General features: G+C 41.1%; 3 protein-coding genes across 3 annotated transcripts; 2 read left to right on the plus strand and 1 right to left on the minus strand.

Annotated features, from left to right (window-relative positions):
- Positions 1-1567, plus strand: LOC133849293 (acetyl-CoA acetyltransferase, mitochondrial). The gene has a single exon (XM_062285268.1). It carries the CDS (start codon positions 125-127, stop codon positions 1361-1363), a length of 1239 nt encoding a protein of 412 aa, XP_062141252.1. The 5' UTR covers positions 1-124; the 3' UTR covers positions 1364-1567.
- A 428-nt stretch (positions 1568-1995) lies between these two features.
- Positions 1996-4948, minus strand: LOC133849291 (uncharacterized). The gene is made up of 3 exons (XM_062285265.1): positions 3789-4948; positions 3267-3723; positions 1996-3202 (listed from the first exon to the last, which is right to left on the minus strand). The coding sequence occupies exons 1-3, from the start codon at positions 4112-4114 to the stop codon at positions 2192-2194; spliced, it is 1794 nt and encodes a 597-aa protein (XP_062141249.1). The 5' UTR covers positions 4115-4948; the 3' UTR covers positions 1996-2191.
- Positions 4949-5145: 197 nt separating this feature from the next.
- Positions 5146-23119, plus strand: LOC133849292 (fizzy-related protein homolog). Its single transcript, XM_062285266.1, has 6 exons — positions 5146-5492; positions 9610-10063; positions 13206-13458; positions 21663-21896; positions 21982-22116; positions 22189-23119. Exons 2-6 carry the CDS (start codon positions 9942-9944, stop codon positions 22879-22881), a joined length of 1437 nt encoding a protein of 478 aa, XP_062141250.1. The 5' UTR covers positions 5146-5492; positions 9610-9941; the 3' UTR covers positions 22882-23119.
- The last annotated feature ends 1783 nt before the right edge of the window (positions 23120-24902 follow it).

The raw sequence follows: 24902 nt of genomic DNA on the forward strand, positions 1-24902 counted from the left end.
GAGCTGCGGTCAGCTGCTTTGGTTACGCAAGGTGATCAACAGGTTTTGTGATTGTAAATTAGATTCAGTTAACTTTTGATCTTAACACGTTGAGTGATCGTGCACCTCCAACTAATCCTGCAACATGTCCGCCAACCTGCTGAAAGCCACTACGCGCCAACTCTGCGCCCAGGCCCGTCGCTACAGCTCCAAGATCAACGATGTTGTTGTCGTCTCGGCTGCCCGGACACCGATCGGCAGTTTCCAGAGCCAATTGGCTCCACTGTCGGCCACCCAGCTAGGAGCAACGGCCATCGAGGCGGCCATTGAGCGTGCCGGCATTGCCAAGTCCGACGTCAACGAGGTGATCATGGGCAACGTGGTCTCTGCTGGCCTGGGACAAGCCCCCGCTCGTCAGGCGGCTATCTTTGCCGGGCTGCCCACTAACGTGTGCTGCACCACAGTGAACAAAGTGTGCTCGTCCGGCATGAAGGCGGTCATGCTGGGAGCCCAATCGCTGATGCTGGGTCAGGCTGATGTTGTTGTAGCCGGCGGCATGGAATCCATGTCCAATGTGCCCTACTATCTGAAACGCGGGGCAACGCCCTATGGCGGCGTCAATCTCACAGATGGCATTGTCTGGGACGGTCTCTGGGATGTGTACAACAAGTTCCACATGGGCAATTGTGCCGAGAACACAGCCAAGAAGATGCAGATCAGTCGCAAGGATCAGGACGATTTTGCCATCGAATCATACAAGCGTTCGGCCAAGGCTTGGAGTGAGAATGTCTTTGGAGACGAAATTGCCCCCGTCAAGATTCAGCTGAAGCGTAAGCCCGAACAGATCATTGCCAAGGATGAGGAATTCACACGCGTCAACTTTGATAAGTTTGGACAGCTGGCGACTGTTTTCCAGCGTGAAAATGGCACAGTGACCGCTGGCAATGCGTCCACGTTGAACGATGGCGGCGCTGCCGTTGTACTGATGAGCGCCGAGGCCGCACAACGTGCTGGCCTTAAACCTCTGGCTCGCATCGTTTCGTTCCAAGATGCTGAAACGGATCCCATTGATTTCCCCATTGCTCCCGCCTTAGCGGTGCCCAAGCTGTTGGAGCGTGCCGGTGTGCGCAAGGAGGACGTCGCCATGTGGGAGATCAACGAGGCCTTCTCGCTGGTCGTGCTCGCGAATATCCGCAAGATGGATGTGGATCCCGCCAAGGTTAATGTCCATGGTGGCGCTGTTTCCTTGGGCCATCCCATTGGCATGTCCGGTGCTCGCCTGATTACACATCTAACTCATGCTTTGAAGGCTGGTGAGATCGGCTGTGCCTCCATTTGCAATGGCGGCGGCGGAGCTTCCTCCATTTTGCTGCAGAAGCTGTAGAGATGTTGAGATTGAACTTTGAACCAGAATTGCATTTAAATGGTTAACGATTATCGGTTATTGGTTATCGATGTTGATCACAATTGAAACCCCTATTCGCCATCTCCTTCGCACTCGCGTGGAAGTGTTTTTATTTTTGTATAGCATTTAATTCAATTTCTTGTGATTTGCGTAATAAAATTATGAAGCATTCGAAAAATACAACCATTGCATAATACACGCCAAGGGAATGAGAAGTGTTCAGTGAGATTTAATAGACGTTGATCTCGACAAAGCGAAAGCGCCATCTATGAGCGCCGTTTGGCAAATTGCAATGCTGCTGTAGTTACAAACAGGAGATGTAAGTTGTGGGGATAGTTATCACGCAAATGTGATTATTATTGTAATAAGTTAAATAGTAATTTGCATTTTGGAAGTGAAAGAAATTCGAGAAACATAATATACAAATATTAGTTGTGTTCGCTATTGTGAGGATATCACCATCTGTGCAAAATTACGCTTAACTGTAGTGCAATTGCTGGAACAGTTAAATTTTAACCAGTTGAAAGTGTTTGTATACCATTTAGCTTATTTATATAGTATTTCTTGATTTGATATAATAAATGCAAATATGGCATGCAAAAAATATAAATATGCGGAATTGGCACCCATTTCGCCAATTAACAGTGGCGCCATCTGTGAAAATTGCAACAGTTTAGGTTACATTCCAATTAGATAAACAGGAAGCAGAATCCTGTGCTGCATTACACGCACAGTCGATAACGACTGATATCGATAAATACTCAAGTGTTTAATTTGACGGCATTTAATGCAATATTTTGTTAGTTATTAATTGGAACGGCGACAACGCGCCAGAGCAAGCTCGACGAGAAAGACGAAAGTAGCCAGCACATAGAAGACACCACTAATGACGTAAATGGCCCAAAGATCCGGCTGACGCAGTCGCCGATCGCTCAGCATGAAGGTGCTCCGAAAGTAACGCTCGTTGCCCAGCTGCCCGGCCCAATAGTTCATCAGGCCCACCGCCTGTATGGCCATGACGAGTTCATCGAACTGCTGCAACAGATGCGAATCCCGCTGCAAATAGATGGCCAACTGCTGGTCCAACACATGCTGAGGCAGCACATAGTAGGCACTCGGCTTGTGCGTCTGCTCCACCACCTGCAGCAGTGTCTGTCGCGAGAGTACGCCAAAGATGCGCTCATGCGGCTGCTGATCCAACTGCAGTTGCTGCTGCTGGACACGCAGCTCCATCTGCTCGAGGACATCGCGTTCCCACTCGCTGCCAATGACAAAGGTGCGCACGTTGTGGAACAACGCCTGCAGGCTGTTCACCTCACGCACGTCTAGTGCAGTGATACGATTCATCACAGCTGTGTAATCGCCATCGCCAAGCTCCTGTAGAGTGCGCGGCAATCTCTGATGGACCTGCTGGCGCAGCAGATGATAGAACAGGGCCGAGTACATGGCGCGGATGAGCAGCGTGAATCCCAGCCAGTTCACATAGAGCAGCTGTTGTGCCGGACGCGTGCTCGACGCTCCACTGGGCTGGCCATAGGCCACAGCTAGGATGGAGAGCAGAATGGTGGCGCAATCGCTGCGCCGGTGACTGCAGAGCATGAGGCCGGCGACACTGAGGAAGCTGGCGAGCACACAGAGCCAGGTGAGTGACTGAAAGGGAAAGCGCAGTATATCGAAGCTGTTCAAATTGTAGTTGCTCAACAGCAGGCAGCACTCCAGCCGGCTGGAGTAGTATGGAAAGACGGTGGACAGATTGCCCGAGTGCTGGACTCGCTTGCGCAGATAGCCAATGGCCAGGTGAGCACGCTGCTGCTGCAGCTGCAACGAGAAGAGCATCAATCAAATGTGCAATCCCTCATAGATTTGTTCTCCTTCAGCTTACCAGCTGCAACATCTGCTGCTCCGTCTGATTATCCGACTGCTCCCCAACCAGATGAATGGTGAAATTCATGCGCCTGGCCAGCAGCTGCAGCAACCGATCCTCCAGCCCCAGGAACGGTGTCGCCAGTCGCTGCGCCACCTGCAGCGGACACTGATGCAAATTGTGCAGTTTGGCAGGGAAGTAGTTGGCATGCTGCCAGGCTTCGCCCATGAAACGATTGATTTGCCGCTGCACCACGGTGCTGCAGTGGTCCGCCTCGTAGGGGAAATAGGTGTGCATGATGACCTCGCCACGCGAACTCTGTGTCATCACGTTGCAGTTGATGAGCTGATGCTGCCAGCAATACTCGAAGACGCCCAGCATATCGGCTGGTATGAGCGCATCGCGTTGCTGCAAAAAAATGAAGTAATACCTGCTGGCATCGTGTTGCGTGGCATACGTGTGGATCTCGATGTCGCTGCAGAACAGGAAAACAATGATTCAAAGATGAGATAGAGTTAAGGATCTGTAACGGACACTCACAGCAATGCCTGCAGTGAGTCGACGAGCAGCAGATTGTGCAAACGCAAGCCGGCAACGCGCTGTGGCTGGCTGTGATTGTGATGCACCATCTGAAGGATCATGGTGTCCACGCTCTCGTACAGCAGCTGCATAATGTTGCGGTAGAAGTTCATGGGACTGGGACGACGGCACGAGATGATGAGCATAAACGATGGTGCGATGCGCTGATAGAAGTCCTCGATAAACACACGCAGCGAATTGGCCACGAAGCGATTGATGATCATCGATTGCGTCTGGGCGCCATGATAATGCATCGACTCAAACTGCAGCAGGCTGCTGATGTTCATCTCTCGTTTGTTCGTTCGTTTGACTCTCTTCAGCTGCTGCCTAACTACTCAACTGGTTGTCAGCTGGACTGCAGCAGTTGAAATGCTGCCGCATATATGTACATATGTAGTTTAATATGCGGCATTCAAGCGGGCCACCATTTCCACACCGCATCGCTGACCTTAAACTGACATCCTTTGGAAAGTCTCTCATTAGTGACGACCGCACTTTGTATCTGCTGTATGCTCATTAATTTCTAATTGGTGCCCCAAAAGTCAACACAAAGTTATTGCGACGTCAGTCACAGCTGGCGCCACCGATGTAATCAATAAGTCAGTTCAGTTTTCTATATCAACGATAGTAGACTAAGTTCACTTAAGCTTACTATAAGAATTTAATTTATATATATATAATATTAATATTTTATATGCAAAAACATTTTCCTTATCTGCAGTTTCTCCTTTTTATATATTAGATACTTTTTATTTTTGAAAAACTTTGGCTTATCAAGTAATCGCGTAAGTATTTTTTGCACGTCAGCTCCAGCTCCATATTGTACTGTAGTATTAATTCTAAGCTACAATTAATAATAATTTCCACATATTTCTTCTGATTAGCAAGTTTTCAAAAAGTCCGTTGACGGTAAATGAAAAATGATTTTAAATTCAGTTTGAGTGCTGCCCATTTGATAAATGTAGAGCTGCCAACTCCTTCAACTTGTACATGATCAAAAGAGTTGCCTATGGGGCCTGTGATACCAACTGTGGGACCAGATAAAGTAGCTGCTTTGGTAGCAAACAATAATGTAGAGCAAGCTACGTTTATGACCAAAGCAGTTATGACATTAATTATAACGAAAGAAATGTTTTTAAGATATGTACTATTTTAATCAAAACATTGATGCAAAAACCTAATTTTCGGATAATTTGCCTTTGCAGTATGACCAGCTTTGTAAAATAGTATATTTGGTATTTAGATGCTTTACCAAATAATACATATTGAACGCAGTGGTGCGGTCACACTGGCGAAAATACCTAACAGACGGCGAACAAAAAAAACGCTAAAGTTTCGGACAAATCCAAACGGCGGTGAACAAGCGCGGACCGCAACAGTGAAAGGAGACACCAAGCAACAAAACGTAAATATTAAAGCAAATCTTTGTTTAATACGCGCGACATTTACAACGCATCGTTGACATAAACTCAGTCGCCATCCAAGACGAAGAAGACTTACCAACGCACTCCGCGTCGCGTCGCGTTGCGTTGCCCAAATCATTTGTTTGTGTTCTCAGCGGTGGTGCAGCAGAAGCAGCAGCTAATATGAAATCAAAATTAACCGTTTTTATAGTGTTTTGCGCGTAAAGAAAAAATTCCAAACAATAACAAAATACAGCATCAAGTAAGTGTGCAATGAGTGTATGTACAGTGCACATTTGAAAATATTGTGCAAACTGTAGAACGTCGGCAGTAAATGACAGTTAATATTCAGTTAAATACGTTTTCCGCTATTTTCTACTACTGTACATTGTACGCGAGAGCGAACGAGAGAGCAGAGGGAGCGTGCGTTTGTCTCCCCTGCCCTGCCTGCATATGCATATGCAATGCCATGCATGCGAGTGTTAGTGAGTTTGCTTGTATGCAGCTGGCCTTTTGCTCTCATCATGTCTCTCTCCCGCTCTAACGGTGCGTGCGTTTCTAGCAGCATAGTGTGTGTCGGTGCACAATAGGAAACATAACAACAAAACGCAATTACTGCAAATTGCTAAATTAAATATTTAGTTATTGGCTACAAACACAACGAACGCAAAAACAGCCGTTGCGCCTATTGCTGCCTCACTGTGCTTTTGGCCATTTGGAATCAAGCAAATGTCCTTGACATTATTTCGATTTCCGATATGCTTCTGCAGTTTTGTAGAGGGGGCACGCGCGTGCTTGTGTGTGTGTGTGTGTGTGTGAGTGTCTATCGATTACTCGCTGCTCCTGTTGGCCTCTCGCTCTCTCGCGTACTGTGCTCTATTATTCAATCGTTGACATTCGTTGCTTTGCTCTTCAATGGCTCAACAAAAAAGGGTTCTTTTCTAAGTTCACGTATCAGTGTTGTTGTTGTTGTGTTCTCAGCGCACATGTGGAATCGCTGCTGTTGTTTTTGCTGGTGCGTGTCTTTATCATGTTCCCACACATGAAAACTACGCTAGTTGGCTGGCTGATAAGGCAAAGCTAACCGCAACTTGTTCCTCTCTTGTTGAGGTGTGCGGTTAACCAATTCCGATAATATCCCCATGCATATAATCTACATATTTATTTACATAAATACATACTTTGTATGTGTGTATATGTGTATTATTTATATGTTTATTTATAGCCCCGTCAAAGTTCAAGTGCAACGTCGTCTATCGCTGTGGGAGCCACAGCCTGGCAGCTGTTGCTTGCTTGACTGTCTCCACTTGGAACCGGGAGCATTATCTCAGTGTCTATAAATGTCGAGCAGCGACTTTTCTTGACCTTCGCTTCGCTCCGAAATTAAGCAGCAACCAGTGAGCGCCGCAGAACATATCATTTTCATTGTTCAACAAGTCTAAAAGCCTTCAGACCCCACCTCCCACCTCTCCTCTTTGTCTTTCCCCCAGTGCAAGTACAGTGAAGCAACGCTGGCAATGATAAATGCTGAAATCATTTGTCTTTTATTTTTGTTGGCTAGAAATAGAACTAATCTCCACTAAATAAAACTATTTCGTATTTCTTTTATTATATTTAGAAGACTATTTTTACAAATTGTAATTTTAATTCACAAGTGTGCGTGAGTTAATATTATCATCTACGTTAACGTCAATAGTAGAAAATTAGTTCAAGTTCTTAAGGAAAAAGTGCAGATAAAAATACTATAAATTTCTTTCAATTTATTCCCAATCCGTTTAAATGGTGATAAGTACTTTTTTAGAGAATTTGTACGAGGGGATTTTCATTTGTGAAATATTGAATAGGAAGGGTGACTTATAATCCTATCAATTTGTATTATGGTTTCTATATGATAACAACCATTACTGGAAAATTGTTTGTATTCGGCTTGACAACAATGAAAAATAAATAATAATGAAAACTCCTTGAATATAAAATGTACTGTTTTATAATTTAGTAATATTGCAATTAAATTACAAACAAAATTATGTTCGTTAAATATGTTAGAACTATCTATGTAAATATAGATCTTTATTTAATATTATTCAATGAAACTGAATCAACTGTATTTAAGGTTGAATAATATTACTACAAATTGATAATTAAATATTACTTCATTCTATTCACATTTGACTTAAAATCAGTTATTATGTCTAAAGAATTATCTTTTTATTGACTATCACGTGCTTTATTGTCGAGCACGCTCTGTTAAAAAGTTTTTAGTAGCAACGCTCATTAATTTTTTGTAGAATTTCTGCTGCTTTTTCTTTACAAAATACCCACATATATTTATTTATTATTATTATTTTTATTTAATTTTACCTATTTTAAAACCAATTTTATTTGTTTTTTTTTTTTGTTTTATATATGTATATATAAAACAAAGAATTCCCTATAGTTTATAGGTATTGGGAGCACGTAATCTTTGCAAAAGAAATTAACAAATTTATGCGTAAAATCTTAAAAAAAAAGAATTATATCGTGAACTAGCCGAATTTGATATTGAAAACTATGCGGGTAATTTGATTACCAGAGTTCTTCAAATGCCGTCATAAGTTTCAACATTATTCTTAATGTGCTAGGCACTCGGAAATGTTTTTGCTTGTGAATTTCCCATGGCTTTCGGTGATGTGATGTGATGTGATGTGGTGATGTAACCTGTGCTTCTGCAGAAAGCGAGTCGCAAGTGTTGTTGGTCTCTGACCCCAACGTGCAACAAGAACTTCACTTCACTTCACCCTACTCCACTCAACGCTCAACACTTGTTGCTTATCGTAAGTAAAGCTAGGGCACGACATGTTCAAACATGCAAGAGCGGGGATTGAGCATTGACTCATTTAGCCCGCATTTGTTTGCTTAGCGATAAGGTATTGGGACTTTTATCAGCACCAGCACCGTTGGCCTGAACACAGCCGAGCCCTAGCCGGCTGTTCTTTTGGGATCTCTCCCTAAGCACCAACAAATTACCTAGAAGCCACGTAATGACTGACGGACTGAATGACCGAGTGCAGAGTCAGTCTCGCTGCCTGGCTACCTGGGCGTCAATTGATTTTTGAAAGCGGAGTCGCTGTCGTAGTCAAAAGTCAGTCATTCAGTCAGTCAGTCGATTGATATTCACTTAGTCAGTCGAGTCAGTGTGTCGAAGTCGAAATCGAAGTCGAGTCGAGTCGGTCGGTTGTCAGTTGATAATTTCTATATATTTTGTATTTTAAATCAAACAAGAAACGAGTGTGTGTGTGTATGTGTGTGAGAGTGTTTAAGCCAGGTTAGTATCAGTGACCAAACAAACGCGGAAGTGTTTCGAGTCGTTGCGTTGAGTGCATTTCATGCTCTGCACAATTCGCTTCCCTATGGCGGCCAAAAGCAACAAGAAGAAGCAGCAGCAGCAGCAGCAGCAGTTAACGCCCATTAACTAATTACCGCAAATCACGCCAACTATTGTCCGTCTATTGACTCGAGAGCCGCGTGCCAAGGGACTGCATAGACACATGGCACCGTACGTAGAAGAGCAGCCCCAGAGCTCTAGACTCTCATTAGCCAAGCAGCAGCCGTGTTGGCCAAGTTAAACAATGATGATCTGAGCATCTTTTCAGTATGCGCGTCGCATTCCATGCGAATAACATTCGAACAACATGACAGGCGATACAACCGGACAGACAGACAGACGGACGGACGGACGGACAGATAACACACTCACACTCGTAGAGAGAGGGTGTGTGTGTGTGTGTGTGTGTGTGTGTGATTGATACGCCCACCAGACACTCGAGGGGCCAACTGATTAGCCATGCAGCCAGCATGTAAGCGCCAAACATAGTTCGCTGCTATCTTCCTCTCCTTCTCTTTCTCTCTTGGACTTGGGCTTCTCTTGAGAGTCGTCTGTCTCACACTTTTTGGCCATAACTTCTAAAGCCTAGAAAAAAACAAGTTGACTGTTTGGACCATGTGGCGGACGTTGATTAATGAGCTGGCTTGCAAACTGTCGACAAAAATAAATTACAATTTTATTCAAATTCGAATATACAAGGCAGCAAAAGATGCACAACTTGCGAGATACCCTGTAAAATACAAAAATTTAGAAGATCTTTTAGGTATATAACTTGCCAATATATATTAGATAACCAAATATAAACAACTAGCGAGATACCCTGTAAAATATAAAACATCTGAACTTGACCAGAAACATTCCATTTAGTTGTCTTGTGTATCATACCTCACATGATGTTTACTTGCGGGGTATCAAAAAAAACAAGCAAAGTACAAGCACAAAAAAAAAGAAAAACATTTAAATCGATTAAAATTAACTCATTCCCTTTCCTTCTCTCTTCTCGATTTCTTTACAGTACAAGTTTTATCGCCCATATATTTCATAGAAGAAGAGATAAAGCAATTACATACACACACATTATATATATTTTGTACTTGAACGTTCGTTACCAACAAGGAATTTGGTATTTCATCGATCGAAATCAACTCAAATCAACGTCAGCAACAGAAGAGATCAGTGCTGATCATCATCAAGATTTATTTGCGTTATCTCTTTGGCAGTGCCAAGAAACTAAAGTTCAGTTCCTGTTCCTGTTTCTGTTACGGTTTGTTGTTGTTCCTCGAACAGGATCACAGGAAACACAAAGTCAGGCAAATAACACAGTTAGAGTAACAACAAACACACAAGATGTTTAGTCCGGAATACGAGAAGCGCATTCTGAAGCATTACAGTCCCGAGGCGAGGAATCTATTTGGCAATATTGAATCATCGACGACACCAACATCGCTGGATCGCTTCATTCCCTGCAGGTGAGTGAACTCTCTCTCCCCACACCCATTCCCCCCCCCCATCCGTTATTTGTTGTGCTACGTCATCTTTTCCGCTTTCAAACGTGTGCAACGCAACAGCAGCAGCAACAACAACAACAACCACAAGAGTTCTACAACATTTGCCGCCTGGTTGCGCCTCGTTTAGTTAACGGAACCACAGTTTCCTGCACTCCCCAACCTCTCCCTCTCTCTCTCTATCTCACACTCTGTGTGTCTATCTCGTGTCTCCGATTCGGAGGAAACCAGTTGCCTAGGCTGCCTGTTTTCCCCTTCCATATCACAACAACATACTTTGTATCTTGTATCTCTCTAATTACAGCTTTTGCTTCAAAACATTTGCGCACCTTTCACTTAACTCCTCATTTTGTTGTCGTTGCTCTACGTTGTGTTTTATGTCTACTTTTTGTTGTTCTCACCTAGAAAACAAAACAAACAAACGAACAACGAACCAAAAAAAAGAACAACACTTTTATTTATTAGTACTTCCGCAAGTAGTTCACTTCAATTTTACCCCCTAGTTGGACAACTATTCGTTTTGTGTTCGCTCTTCATTCGATTAGCTTTCAATTGCTCTAGAAATAAGTGCGGCTAAAAATAATGCGACACATGTTTTATTGATCACCTCCTGGATTGATGGCGATGAAAGCTGCACGCTTCAATTTATTTATTTACCGCACATTCGATTAGCGACAGAATTTTTTAAGCGTGCTCAGCCTAAAGTAATTCCAAATTTCAGTTATTTTTGGCGTCAATGGGTTAAACGGAATTCTTGAGGGAACGGAACTTTTGAGGTAGCATTTCTACATTAAAAATATTTAACTGAAAGTTCGTCTTCGTTTTAAATTGTTCACTGCGCTGCCTAAAAATAGCAAATTTTGGCATATATTTTATATAGCTAGAATATCATTTATTGTTTTTGAATATTTAAGAACATTTAGTTTAAAGTTTTACGTACTTATGCAGTATTTATATTTTCAAATATTGCAATTTAAATATATTTGTAGTGTATTTATATGTTCAAATATTTTTTCCCTTCCTCAAATATTTTCGAGTGTTACAAGATTATATTTTTGAGTATTTTTCTAAAAATTGAGTATAAATTCGAAAATTGAGTATAAAGTTTTAAGTAGTTATGCGGTATTTATATTTTTAAATATTATACTTTTAGTATATTTGTACAATAATTATATTTTTCCCTTCTCGGCTGAAAATTGTAAAATTGTACCATTTTCGACTGTATTCTTGAGTGTTTAAAAGCTGTGTCAAATTTTATGGTTTTCGGAGATTTAAGAAGAGATTTGGAAGTTTTAAGTATTTATGCAGTAATTACATTTGAAATATTACACTTTTAGTATATTTATGCAGGATATTTTCAAATATTGTTCTTTTAGTATAGTATTTATTTTAATTTTTGTGTTCTAGTTCGGCAATTGAAATGGAAATCAAATCAATATTAATGGAATGACTTTAGCTGCTTTTTCACATTTAAAACACTTAACTGGAAGTTGATTCTGAGTACTTTTAATCGACTCATTTCAAATTGTTTGCTGCGCAGTAAAAAATGTTATTTAACAAATATTTTAGATTGTTACATTATTATATTTTCCAATACTTTTTTCTTTTTTCAATAGTGGATTGTTGAATTATCGAATGTTTCTATTTCTTTATGAAACTCCCTTATCGTTAGGCTAGAGTGCTATAAACTGAATAACATACCAAAAAACAACAAATTTTTGTTTTATGTTGTAACTTATTAAACCTATTTATTTCTGTATAAAAGTTATACAATTGTTGTATGTTCCACAATGTTGAATAACGTAGCTTTATCATCAAATGTTACAATTTTTAAAGTTCTATTGCCAAAATGTTGTTTTGTTTTCAAAGAACGAATCCAAAAAGCATCACAGAATAATATATATAATATAGGGTTAACCCTCTAGCTTCTTAAATAAAATTGAAACCAAATAAATTGCGACTTAAAGTCAATGCATAATATTCTGTTTGACACAAAGTCATCAAACTCTTTCGTGTTGTTCTTCGCCTTGGCTTGTGGCTCGCTTCGTCACCTGTGTTGATTGAATTGTCATTGCTCCATGCCACCTGCCACCTGCCACCTGTCTCCTTGTGCCTCCCGGTTGGTGCCTCCTTGCCCCAAACTGAAGCCTGCCTTGAACATTTGATTTATTGTAGGTGGAAGTAGGTGCTTCAAATGCGTTTGCCAGATAAGAGCCGCTGAAGCCAATTGTCAATGGGACACACACGGGAAGTGGCAACGTGCCGGGGGGAGGAGGAGTTGAAGGGGGCGGTATAAGAAGGGACGCATGTGTTGCATGCATAAACAGTTGTCGTGCAATGCAATCTTCAAATGCCTCTTGCCTCCCTTCGTTGATCACGTTTTGGGGGGCAGGTTGAAATTCTCTCACACTTGGCCAAATTTCAATGGCAAATTTGGCAATTTTCGTTTTTCGTTTTTTTTTGTTTTTTGCAAGTTAGCAAACATTTGCGAATTTATATTTTTGCGCGAATTTGACATTCAATATTTTTTTGCACGTTGCACACGTTTTTTATGTTTTATGAGCAAAAATAATAACAATTGGCCGTCTTAATGTTTGCATTACGTGGCAGCTAACCAAGGTATCCAAAGAGGGGGATCAATGGGGATGGGGATGGGAATGTGGGGAGCCGTCGCCGTCGTCGTCGTCGCATTGTAAGCAGACACGAAGGGTGTTAAGAGTCATTTGTGAGGTCCCCTTGCGCCAGACACATCGCACAATTGAATTTGAACGCGTTTGCATAAATTTATTTTGCAGTTGCGATTGCTGCTCTTCCTCTCCTCCCCTGCCCTCCCCTTCCCTCTTTTTCTCTGTTTTTGCTATTGTTGATTGTGTATAAATAATTTATATTTGGCAAAAGTTTTTGCCATGCTTTGTGCTTGGTTTGCAAAAATAAATACAAGAAATCCACACAGTCGGTGAAGTTATCATAGCCTTCCATTTTGGAGAAGGGAAAGGAGAAGGAGGAGAGGCAAACGTTTTGATTTACATTAATTGCATTAATTATTAACATATTCATTTAATCTCACATTTCACATTTCGTATTTCGCATTTCGCATTTTTCGCAGGGCACACAACAATTGGCAGACGAGCTTCGCGTCCATTAGCAAGTCCAATGATAACTCGCCACAGACGAGCAAAAAGCAAAGGGATTGCGGCGAAACGGCACGCGATAGTTTGGCCTATTCGTGCCTCTTGAAGAACGAGCTCCTTGGCTCGGCCATCGATGATGTGAAGACCGCGGGCGAGGAGCGCAACGAGAACTCATATACGCCGGCGGCGAAGCGCAGCCTCTTCAAATACCAATCACCCACCAAGCAGGTGAGTTTCTTCATTCTCCCCCTCCCTGCCAGACATACTATAACACAATTCGAGCAATTGACACGAGTTATTTCGCTCTTTGTTGTTGGGTTGCACTAATTGAATTTGCAGTCTGATCTGTGTGAACTAATTGAGCCAACAGGCTTTTGTAAGAATGCGTCGTCCGTTAGATCGTCGAGTGTTGAGTCTTGGGTTGAATGCACTTCTCACTCTCTAGCGGGCAGCAGGTCATGGACTCTTGTGATGAGACCCTGGGAATGCTCTCTCTCTTCGACAGTTGCAATCAATTAACCAGCAACTTGTGCTCCCCTCTATTTACCTAGTTACCCTCTTATATCGAAATTTATTCCAACGACGATCCATCAATGTGTTGGCATCAAAATGCAAACAAGTGTTTCTTTATGCATCTAACAATCGAATATGCATTGTTAATCTTTTGTATACCCGCTAGACATAGGATAGGATAGGATAGGAAATTGGATCTTAGCTGCTTTGGCTGACCATTTAGTATATTTTGTACTCTAAGGTATATTCTCTACTTTATGGTATATTTTGTACTATATCGCATATTTTAAATACTGTACCAATATACCATATATGTCATATTTTTAGTATTTTTTGGTATATTATGATATGGTATATTTTGTACTATATCGCATATTTTAAATACTGTACCAATATACCAAATATATAATTTGGCAAATTTTTAGTATTTGTTGGTATATTAATTTGGTATATTTTAAAACTCAATACCGCACTATTTTTGGTGGTATTCAAAATGGGTAGAGGATATCTCATAGTCAAGTGAGCTTTCTTACTTGTAAATAATCTGATTTCCGATTGCAATGGTTTGTGTATCTTTTGATACTGTGCTTTTTGCTTCTGTAATATTAGATTTTTGTAGATTGTGTATCTTTTTGTATCTACTAGATACATTCTAGATACTATATAAATACATTTAAAGACAGACTCTTTAAACTGTTATTTTTATTTCTTTAATATTCAATTATATTTTGTTATTCTTGTTTATCGAAAGATCTCTACAAAATGGGAGATTGTGTATCTTTTGTTAAATGTGCGTAGATACATTTGAAGACTTTAAACTAGTCTCTCCTTGTGCTTAATTAATATACAACTTGGCTATAACACAAGTTTGCCAATTTGCGCCTCTTCTTTGGCACTCTGATTATCCATTTGATTGTACACTTGTATTTGCCTTTTAGCACAGCCTATCTGATGCCGAGTATCTTTGGCTATTAGTTATATGTGGCATAGTTCTTCGAACTGTCTTCGAATTGTCTTCGAACTGTGTTTCCCAGGCAAGTGTCCTCTACTTAGTGAAATATCTTCTGTGGCATCTAAACAAATCTATCTCATTCAAAGTGTGTGTACATATTTGTATCTCATGCTGCCAAATATGTATCTAATGCACATATTTGTCCATCTTTCCCTCTGTCCATCCGTCTGTCTATTAATCTGTGGCAACCGGTTTGAGAAAAACTCTGACCATGGGAAGAGGGTGAAAAGCATTCAGTCAGTCTCTCTTTCTCTCTCTTTCTATCTCTTCTATTGTTTCCTCTCACGCTCTCTTTTTTTGGCCTCGTCGTGGTGGCTGGTGGCTGCCTTTGATGATGGTTAGAGACCGGATCGGTTCAGCTCGATTTGGGGTTAACACACTTTGATTTCAGCTACAACTTTGGCTTCTGCTGAAGCCTCGTTGTGTGTTGGTACAGCCGGTTCTTAGTTGATTTGTTGCTTTTGTTGCTCTTCTTGTCTGTTTGCACGTTCCCATTTATTATTTATATTCCAACATTTATTCACTTTTTTTCAATTTATCTATTTCTTTATGTTTTCTATTCAACTGTTGCCACTTGCCACTTGTCAATTGCCGCTGAAGAGGCAAGTGTTTTTTTTTTTTGGTTGTTTATTTCATTCGGGCCAAATTGTATTTGGTTAATGTTAATGGCGATCGTCATCATTTGAGCTGACATATTTGCGCGCTTATCAGATTTATGTTTGCTTCAATTGCTCCAACGACGACGGCGACACGTCTCACAGTGCTGCCTCGTCTCTGTGCCCATTGTCCGCTTTGCTTTGACTAATTTCTGACAGTTGACACGTTGCCAACAACAACAACAACAATAAGAATAACAAAAACGTTTCGACTGCCAAGTGAGCAGCAACAAGAACAAAAGCCTTTTCCATTCCAAAATGTGAATATAAATATGAATATGAATCGCAGTCTTGAATTCGAGGCGACATCGATTTGGATTTAAGTCTCAGTTAACAGCGCGACGTGACACGAGCAATCACGAGCGAGTCTGCTTACATCCCTAAAAGACATTCGATATCGATAATGTTTGCTAGTAAAAGTCGATCAAGTTCGATTTATAATACTATATCTCCCTTTTTCTTTAATGGCTTCTTTAGTTCATATGAATTTCTTTCAATTAAAACTAATGTTCATTTGTGCTCTTCGTGCTTCGTGCTACGATCATGCGATCATCTCTAGCACATACAGAAAGAGACAGGAAGATGAAGAGAGATTGAGATGAAGCATCGGAGCAATTGTTTGGAGCTCGCGTCGCCCGTTTGCCCAACTACTTCAGTGGTCTAAAACGACACTTGAGTCAATAAGCGCACGCAATGAATAACCAGACCTCTTCTCAGATCCCGCATATCTCGAGGGCAGAGAGAGTGAGAGAGAGAGGGAGGGGAGAAGGTACTTGTTTATGTCCGCGGGCAAGTTTAGCTCAAGCGCTCCATTAACGTGTCATTCTGGCCATATTCGTCTTGTGCTCACATTTGGCTATTTGGTTTTTGATTAATGGGCTCAGATTGTCTTAGAGGGAGTCGCCCGGCTCTGTGGGCAGAAGTCAGGGGTAGGTTGCTACCTATGAAATTGTCGCCTCAATCAGCGGCCATTCATCTACATCACGCCCACACAATTAACGCACAACAACTTTGGCTTATGTGAGTGTGTGTGTGTGTGTGTGTGTGTGCCACACCCCGCGTCCAACTCCAAACATTTTTTGACTCATTGTATTCGTCTGGGTTTTCGGATCTTTTTTGGGCCTGGTCATAACAAAGCAGCTAACCCAGGCCAGACCCCAAAACCCAGACGAACAAATCACAAATAATAAATATAATTCAATTATGTGCGGTCGCCGTCATAAATAATAGCCAATCCATCCATCTATCTATTTCGCTGGCCACACGTACTTACAGTAGTCCCCATTGAGACCCAAAACTGCCAAGCTGCCAATCTGTCAGTCGTGTTATATATCGCATTCTATGGCCCAAACTGAAATAATTGCTTAATTCGCCACTGAAGATCTTTCGACTCGCATTCAGTCGCAAAATTCGCACATATTTAACGTGTTTTGATGGCAGCTTGACGTGAGCTTTGACCACGTTAAAGTCTAAGAAGAACTCGCTATCTTTTTCTGATATACTTCATCTGATAAATATGGAAATTGACAGCTGTATGCTGACGACTCAACACGTAGAAGAAAGAAATCTCAGCATCAAGCTACAGCTCATTTGTGTTAAGAATAGATTGTCAACAAATTTTTATTATTAAAGTTTATTAAAGTTGCTAATTCTAACTCGAATATAATTAAGTAGATAGATAGATAGAGATATAATAATAGCAAATTGAAGAGATTTCCCAAGCCATGATTCTTTTCGAAAAGTATTGTACTGTAAAAATACTAAAGGCTATATGTGGGATATCAACATAGTACCACGTTAAAAATATGCCATAGAGTGCCTAATATACCAGATTTTCAACCAAAGTAATAATATACCCTATAGACACAATTTAGTGACTCCAGCAAACAGGCAGAAAAAGTGTAGAATTTATTTAGAAATAATTTGCTAAGGGAAGAATGGCTGCTGTAGATGGATCTAAGTTGTTTTGGTTGACAATTTGGTATATTTTGTACACCGTGGTATATTTCTAATGTAGACCTATATTGATATACCAAATACAACCCTCGGTATACTTCAGTAGATGGATCTAAGTTGCTTTGGTTGACAATTTGGTATATTTTGCACACTGTGGTATATTTCTAATGTAGACCTATATTGATATACCAAATACAACCCTCGGTATACTTTAGTATTTTCTTCAGTATATACGAGTATACATGAATGTAGCTTTTTTAATTTTTTATTTTTAAGAAAATACCACAACATCTCAGTTTAAAATGCATATTAATGAACTCAACCACATAGGTGTGAGGCATCAATATGTGTAATTAAGGTACTACTTAATAAATCTGTATATAAAGAATAAATTAATATAAAAGTATTTCAACACACATGAGTCATATTTAGCTTTCAAATCGACGAAGTCTACTGCATAATATGAAGCATTATTCAAATATAAATAATCAAGTTCTAGTCTGAAGCACAGAGACGCCTCAAAAGTTGTGCGTTTCAAATTTATTGGAGCACTTTGAAGATTTATGAATCGCAAATGCATTTACCTGGCCAACATATTCGTTGTGTGAGTGTGAGTGTGAGTGTGAGAGGTGCTTTTAAATGAGTCAGTCAGCGGCATGGAAGCATGAATGATCAATGAGTAGACGATTGTTATATATTGCATTTAGAGGTAGGCGCAGCTTTCTCTCTCACTCTCTCTCTCTCATATATAGTTCATTGTTGTGAGTGTTTCTCACACTCTCTAAAATTGTGTCTAGCCTTTAATCATGAGCCAAAAAGAAGACATCGTTATCGTGTTGTCGTTTCGCTTTCATAGTCCGATCGTGCACCTGTTGGGGGCCATTTGGAATACCCATTAAAGAATTATACAAATACAATGCTCTTGGGTCGCTTCTCGGCTATTTTTGGCTGGCCGCGTCTTTTCGACTTTGGTTTGTTTGCTTGTTTATTGTATTATTTTTATTGTTATTGATATTAATTTATGCAGCAGACTTGTGGCATTAGCATCGCATTAACTTTAACTCTTAGCCACGCTGAAAGCCACTTGACCAGTTGGCCATTTAACCATTTGGCCACTTGACTACTTGACTACTTGGCCACAGTGATTCAGTGATTCAGTGATTAACTAAGCAGCAAGCTGTAAGCAATGCAAAGAGTTTCGTCGCGACAGGTTCAAACTCACATTCGCGAGCATTCATGCTTGGATTTTTGCTCATATTATATCCATATCCATATCCATATCCCATTCGCATGCTCATTCGCTTTCCCATTATCGTGATCATTAACATTCTCACTCGTCGCCTCTCTCTCTCTCTCTCTCCACCTTTCCCCTCTTGTGCTCCTTTTGGTTTACTGCCGCTGGTTGGTTGTTTGTTTGTTTAATTTATAAGCTGTCTTTTGAGCTCCGCCCCCAATGGGATAATAATAACAACAACAACAACAACAATTGCCGGCCGGCAACTTGGCCAATGACTCTGCCATTTCTTTGCGCCATTCAATTGCCAAACTGAGCTTGATTTGTAGCTTTGTTGCGACAGCTTTCCTCAAGCTTTTCAGCTTCGTCGCCATTTTGCTGTGCAGAGACAATCGTAGATCACTCAGCACGAGCACTTAATGAATAGCGGTGACTGTACTCACGACTGGCTGTTGGCTTAACAAAACGATCGATAGTTTTTATACGCATTTATTTAGCTAGAGATGTAATACAGAATTTAAATGTCAGATCTGCCTATAAGTTAATAAATAGATACACCTTTTTATAATTTATAATATACATCACATTAGGGAATAGTATGACACTGAATATATAACTACAGATCAGCATATAAAGTTGATAAGCGATAAAGTTTTCAAAAAAAGTCTAATCATAATGAGGAACAATGAATTAAATACCAACATTGTGCTTCCAATTTATATTTGAATATACACGCTTACTTGTTTTAAAATTTGTTTAGTATTTATTGTTTTAATGAGAATGAGAAATGAAGTTGAGGATATGGCCAATGATCTTAAAATGGAAGGTATTCGAAGGGGAAAAGCAATAAAAAGATAAGGAAACATTAACTGAAGCTTTCAATGTGCTTGGAGTGAGTTTTCCTTGAACTTCACAGATTCTGCTATTCAATTCTCATTGAAACATATTTCGAAGAATGTTCAGAAATGTTTATTATCTCAAACACTCGATAGTCGATTTCTTTGATGTTCGATAGTAGTTGCATACTATCGATAGCTTGGGCGACGCTCTTCTAGAGAGCATGTGTTTCGCAGAATTGTGTAGATGTGAAAGAACTTGATTATGTTGCGACTTGACAGACAATTTTTTGGCAAAAAGACAAGCAGAGTGCAAAGGGTAGACAACCAACAACAAAGACAACAACTGATGATGATGACTGCTGCTGCTGCTGCTGCTGTTGACTGATGACAATTTCGAATGACAACAACTACAGCCGGACAGACAACATAGCAACGGACTCAACAAGCGGACAAGCCAGCCACTGAGAAAGAGAGATTTAATCGAAAGAAAGACAACGTGAATTTGTTGGCAGTGGATTTGAACTTGGTTTGTAGCGGAGTTTCAATGCTCTCTGTCTCGCTCTCTAACAGCCGCTGCGAGATGTGTAGTTGTTGGTTGTTGAATTGAATTTCTAATAGGCATAGCTTGGTACACATTCACATACACACACACACACACACACACACTCGTACATACACACACGTGGTTGGCATCCGCACTTGGCATCGAAAAGCATTTAAATTTAATGGCAGTTGCTTGTACGCTTTATGGGCCCACAGAGGCAATCCCATAACACAACACACTCTCAACAGACTGACCACAGAGCTACAGAGCTCCAGAGCTATTTAACTGCCACATGTGTGTGACGGTAGTATTCCCAGAAAGCAGCAGAAACAAAAAACGGAGCCAACTCGAGTTGAGTTGAGCCATTAAATTGCTGGCCCAAAGTGCAAAGTGAGCCATAGAACACACACTTCTCTATCCTCCTCTTCCTCTTCCTCATCCCTCCACTCAACTGCGACTGCGTCACGCAATTTGAGAGACTCAACTCTCTGGTCAATGTTATTAACGTTCCAAGTACTCGCTCTGCACGCGCTTGTTAATTGAATTAAATTTTAATTTGCCAGCGGAATTAAAAGCGCACACGGAGCCAAGCGTCAAGTGGGTTGACCCAGACTCATTCCGCCTCCAACTCCTCCTGCTGCTGCTTATCCATATCCGAGGCAATCTTATCGCGAGCAAACATTAAAAAAAAATAAAAATGAAATACAAATACAAATGTGAACTGCGATCATTACGTTGCTTGTCTGTTTGTCGGGATGTTTGCCTGCTGAATCAGAATCGAAAATGGGGTGTGGACAGACAGATCCCAGAACCCCGAGACCCAGACACTGGCTGACCAAAGCAAAGCAAAGCACAGCGATGACAAATCTGAGCCAGTTGCAAGTGGCAAACGAATTAGTCAACTAGTCACACATTAAAGTAATTAGATAAACAGATGTACGGATAGTTGGTACTAACTAATTAAGCTACCAAAAGTATCTTTCGGTTCAATTCTTGCTGTATTTTTAAAGCTGTCTTTTGAATATGAATCAAGTAGTAATAAAGCAGCTAGAGATCTGTGGTATTAATATACACAAGTGTCAGTCTTTATATAATCTGCTGTATCTACAGCTCCATCCTATCTATAGATGGCACTACTGTATCTATTTGTAGTCTCTAGTTGCGTATATCAAAAAGTATCTATTGCATTATTATCTTGAAGCCTACTTCAATTGAAGGTCTTACATTTTGCATGGGAATTGTGTTGGACAGTAGTTGGACACGCACAGAGGCAGCTACAACAACGGCTTGGCTTTAGTGTGTGGATGGCTCTTGGCTCGGCCCACGCATTCGTAATTGCGTCGATTGCGTAAGGCAGCGATGCATGGCACAGGGGAAATGCGGAAGGGCGAGAGAAGGAGGAGGAGGCGCATACGCTTAACATACTTCTGTCTTACGCATTTTCTATGCCAGAGAAGCGATGAAGAATTGCTTAGAGTGCGTGTGGAAGTTAGAGGCGGCAAGGGGAATGCGATTGCGGACGCGGTCACCGCTTTTAGCACCGTGGCGTTAATTGGCGAGCCAAGTACGCGACGCGCAAACAAAGCTCGCCGCTTTGCTTTGGCAATTTGGTCGACTTAACCAGAGCAAACTAATTGATATATGACTTGACGTGTTTCTTCTACTGCCATATTTGCAGGACTACAATGGGGAATGCCCGTACTCGTTGTCGCCGGTGAGCGCCAAGAGCCAGAAGCTGCTGCGATCGCCGCGCAAAGCGACGCGCAAGATTTCGCGAATACCATTCAAAGTGCTCGATGCACCCGAACTGCAGGATGACTTCTATCTCAATCTGGTTGATTGGTCGTCGCAGAATGTGCTCGCCGTTGGCCTCGGCAGTTGTGTATATCTCTGGAGCGCGTGCACCAGTCAGGTGAGTGTAAGCAACTCGAGCAACGATCGAGCAAACAACTACTTTTCAACTGTAACTCATTCTCCGTCTCTCGTAATGTAAACAGGTAACCCGCTTGTGCGATCTCAGTCCCGATTCGAATACAGTGACATCCGTGTCATGGAACGAACGTGGCAACACTGTTGCCGTGGGCACACACCATGGCTACGTCACCGTCTGGGATGTGGCAGCCAACAAGCAGGTGAGTGCGCGACTTCTTCTATACAATGCTGAAGAATATGTCTTAATTCTCACTTCTCTCACACTCCAACAGATCAACAAACTCAATGGGCATTCGGCACGCGTGGGTGCTTTGGCCTGGAACAGTGACATTCTGTCGAGTGGATCGAGAGATCGTTGGATTATTCAGCGCGACACTCGCACACCTCAGCTGCAGTCGGAGCGACGTCTGGCCGGCCATCGTCAAGAGGTTTGCGGTCTCAAATGGTCGCCGGACAATCAGTATTTGGCCAGCGGTGGCAACGACAATCGGTTATACGTGTGGAATCAGCACTCGGTGAATCCGGTGCAATCGTATACGGAACATATGGCGGCAGTGAAAGCAATTGCTTGGTCTCCGCACCACCACGGACTGCTGGCCAGCGGCGGCGGCACTGCCGATCGTTGCATACGCTTCTGGAACACGCTGACGGGTCAGCCCATGCAGTGCGTGGACACTGGCTCGCAGGTATGCAATTTGGCCTGGTCGAAGCACTCATCGGAGCTGGTCTCCACACATGGATACTCGCAGAATCAGATACTCGTGTGGAAATACCCGTCGCTGACGCAGGTGGCTAAACTAACTGGCCACTCGTATCGTGTACTCTATTTGGCGCTCAGTCCGGATGGCGAGGCGATTGTTACGGGCGCTGGCGATGAGACGTTGCGCTTTTGGAATGTGTTTAGTAAGGCGCGCAGCCAGAAGGAGAACAAATCGGTTCTCAATCTGTTTGCCAACATCAGGTAGACGACGCGTCGGGTGGGGGGACACACACCAATCATATTTTGACTGAGCGAGGCGCCAAAGGTAAACAGCTACTAAGCAAGCAAGCAAGCAACCAATCAATCAACCAACCAATCAATCAATCGATCGATCGATAACCTGGGGCTAATAACTATGCACTCTCATCATCTCATCTACATGTAATGTGTGTGCGTGTGTTTCACTAACCATATTTACTAAATTTATGTTAGCATTGTGAAAATATGTTCATCTACTACTACTACGAGTCTTAAGGTTTGGGCGGGCAAAATTAATTGGTAAGCCAATGTAATGGTACACGGTACAAAGCTAACATTTTAGTCACGCTCTCACGCTCCTACTCTGCAATAACCCAAAAATTTGTATATCTTTTAAGTAATGTATAGTGATTATTTAGCAGATACTTATACTGCATTATATTTACCATAATCTAATGTTAGCTTTAGAGCTAAGAACCAGAACTGAAAACGGTTTAATTTAGCTAAGTTTATCACATGATCGCTTAAGCTTAATTGAACACAATTTTTTTCTTTGTGTACTAAAAATGACTCAATTATTTTTTGTACTTAGCTCCTAAGGTCTTATTATTTGCAAATGCAATATATTCTATTTGTTTTTTTTTGTATGTATACATATAAATATATAATAAATTTATACAATTTCAAAGCTACTTGAGTGATTCAATATTTTAAGAAGATGCATCTTTAAAGACGTATCGATCTCAATGTACGTTTGACGTGGCGCATTTTTAGGCTTTAGGCTTGGCATCCACAGTTCCTCAAATTCTTTATGACTTATAACAGCCGAAATTTGCCATTATCGTAGCACACTCTTAGGCTCAGTGAAGTTGCTTTAAAATTTTTAATTGAAGCCGATCTCCACTTTTTTGTAGCATACTTTGGGGATGCACCAATTTACATAGGCATTACGAAAGATGGCGCCACTATTTAAGCAAGTGACTTGCTGTATATCTGCCTGCTGCTGATTTATGTTCGCCTGGTATTTCACCGTGTGAGCTGGGAGTTTTCTGCAGTTCGTAGTGACATCGACTGGACAATAACAACAATAACATCATTATAAGTTGTTGCTGTAATTATTCGTGTTGTTGTAGCTATTGTTGTTGTTGTTGCTGTCTACTTGAAGCTGCGAATGGTTACAAAAAGACGATTCATTATTTAAAATACCAGGAGAACATAAATCAGCAGCAAGTGATTGAATTGAAAATGGCATATTATTCGCTGCATATTTCTTAAATTTAACAGAAATGCTATTTTCGGATGCTTTGAAATTTCAAATTTGAAATTGGCGCTACAAAAATTTAATTTTTATAGCATACTTTGAGGGTGCAACGAGAGTTCTTTTTCGAAAACTAGCTATAATTCGGCCATAACCTGCCGCATTTTCAAAGGACACATATTGGTAAGATCGAAAGGACCAATTCTATGGAAGGGCATCAAAAATATGGGATCGTCTAAGGATCCAATACTTTTAATTTTTAATTCTCAGGAAAAATGCGAACAGCACAAATTCCAGGATATTTTTAAAACTATAAGGAAGATTTCAAAGTTCATCGTCAGGATGATAGTCATCATCAAAGTTCTTTGATTGACACAGAACTCGCAAGGATTGGACAGGATGCGAGCCGAGATATGTTTATGCTCTTTTCTATAATTACACTGTCTGCACGACATTCGTCCATTTTGTTACATCAATCGATTTGTATTGATGCGAGCCACCCTTGTGTCAAAGGACATTACGATCGTCCTTCCAATGGCTTAAATACGGTGATTTTGATGATTATTGGAAGTAAGGCTGAAATACTACTCTGCTACAAACAGTCAAACTAGAAAATAAATACTTTTACCATTTTAAGGATATTATTTATCCTTCTTAATACGTTCGCTCTCCGTTTTTCTTACATTTATTGCTTTATTTGTCTGCACTTTCTTTATAGTTCTAATCTTTTTTATATATTACTTACCGTTTTAATTTATTGATTAATGATT

Source organism: Drosophila sulfurigaster, chromosome X, assembly GCF_023558435.1.
Source record: "Drosophila sulfurigaster albostrigata strain 15112-1811.04 chromosome X, ASM2355843v2, whole genome shotgun sequence".
NCBI classification, from domain to species: Eukaryota; Metazoa; Arthropoda; class Insecta; order Diptera; family Drosophilidae; genus Drosophila; species Drosophila sulfurigaster.